This window comes from Wasmannia auropunctata, unplaced genomic scaffold (assembly GCF_000956235.1).
Source record: "Wasmannia auropunctata unplaced genomic scaffold, wasmannia.A_1.0 LD336101.1, whole genome shotgun sequence".
NCBI classification, from domain to species: Eukaryota; Metazoa; Arthropoda; class Insecta; order Hymenoptera; family Formicidae; genus Wasmannia; species Wasmannia auropunctata.
This window is the reverse complement of record NW_012026789.1, coordinates 6,448,085-6,449,912: the sequence shown is the minus strand read 5'-3', so window position 1 is coordinate 6,449,912 and position 1,828 is coordinate 6,448,085. Positions and strand designations below refer to the sequence as shown.

The 1,828-nt window shown below is 38.1% G+C and overlaps 1 protein-coding gene across 1 annotated transcript in view; it reads right to left on the bottom strand.

Annotated features, from left to right (window-relative positions):
- LOC105460870 (rap1 GTPase-activating protein 1-like) overlaps positions 1-1,487 on the bottom strand; it is a 74,594-nt gene extending 73,107 nt beyond the window's left edge. The window contains exon 1 of the mRNA XM_011707360.1: positions 1,321-1,487. Within this exon, the coding sequence (XP_011705662.1) occupies positions 1,321-1,449 (129 nt within the window). The 5' untranslated portion in view covers positions 1,450-1,487. The remainder of the gene's footprint in view (positions 1-1,320) is intronic.
- Positions 1,488-1,828: the final 341 nt, after the last annotated feature.

Genomic DNA, 1,828 nt, shown 5'->3' with positions numbered 1-1,828 from the left:
TAGTATATCGTTTATACAGCAATTTTTTGCAAAAAAACTAATTTTTCGGAAAAAAACCGAAATTTTTCTGGTTTTTTTCCAGCAATTTGAAAAAAGCAGTTTTTTTAAAACTCATGTGTGACGTATGCTTGATGCCTACGCAGTCTACCACCAGACGAGCTTACCCTTGTATGAAAATCCGTTGTTATATTTAATACGAGTATTTGTGCCTGCCCTTATCATTGTCTTCCTACCTGCTCGATGTACAACAGTGATGAAAGTAAGCATATAATCACACACGGCCTGTCAGTTTAATTTCTTTTTAGTGACTTCATTCATCACTTTTGCATACTAAATATCGCTTGTTTCATATTATTTCATTAGATATAAACGTAGTTTTAATATTTCATCCAAATTATGCAAAATATTTATGATTTTGGGTGAGTCCTGGTGAGGCATCCCAAATTTTCGGCACTTTACTAAAGATTCACCTTAAAGCTCGCAACGCTCTTAAAATCATTTCATCTTTGTTGTTTATTAAATATTAAACAAGGACAAATAATATTTGCGAGCGTTGCGAGCATTAAATGGAACGCAGCCATTATAGTGTCCACCGTCAACGCGGAGTTCGTGGCTGGCTAGGCAGGAGTCTTAACCCTATAGATATACACACTGGGGTCCCCGGGATCTCAGCAAAACTTCCTCGATTGTGGTATTTCTAAAATTGGAAGGGGAGGGGTTTGGGATATTGACGTAAAATAAGTTTGGAATATCCTCAGTAGGAAGACGTGTTGACGCGCGGTAATTGTTCAACAACCGAGCAGTGAACAGTTGAAGTGTGAGCGTGGGGTCCCCGGGATTGTTTGCAGTTTTGTTAAAAAATTAAAATACCGGATCGCCAAATTTTTTTTTGTTACTATTTCAAGTATGCCCTTTCAGAAATTCCAAGGATTTTTCAAATCGGTCTATAAACAAAAAAGATATGATTTTTTGAAAAGGTGCTAAATCGAGATTTTTTCACGCGTTTGTGAACTTTCGTTTCTCTTTGAATCCGTATATCTTGGAGCTCCTCAATTCTAACGACTTTTAAACATTATGGGCTTGTTCCTTGGTAGATTCTCTATCAATTGAAAAAAAAATTAATTGAAATACATTTTTACTAGAGTTACAGTAATAAATATGGATGGGGTCCCCGGGACCTCAGTGTGTATACAACGTCGTAAAAAAAAACAGTATGTATACCTAGGATTAATTATCGCAAGTGTAAATCAATCACGATAACGGTATACCAGCTAGTTCTTGGAAACATTAAGCGTAGCCGACGATGCGATTGTAATTTACCTTGACTTTCTCCGGATTGGCGCCCGATATGTCTTGCTTATCATCTTCCACGGTGGTGGGTCGCCGCGACTCGGGCTCGCAGTATACAGGCTGCTCCAGCTGCTGCCTCCTGGAAAACAAGCGAGTCATGAAAGTATTAGTATAGCGAGTCTTCCCACAGTTCTCCCGTAAACGGATCATCAAGACTAGTAGAAGACGTAGACGCGAATATTATTGTTACGGCGACTAGACATGATGACTGGCGTCTCGAGGCAATCTTAACGTTCACGTCGGCTCATAAATTCTCATATTTCATATTGGATGGCGCGGCACGAGGCGTCACATGGATATCCGGCTGACTAATGTTTACTTATTGTTTGTATGCCAACGGACAAGATACAACAATGGAAAGGCAATATATTGATACGATTGATGCTTCGCTATTGTTGTACTTTGTCTGAATTATTACAATGATAACAATCAATGTAATGTTTTTAATATACCAAATAAAAACTATATATATACAACT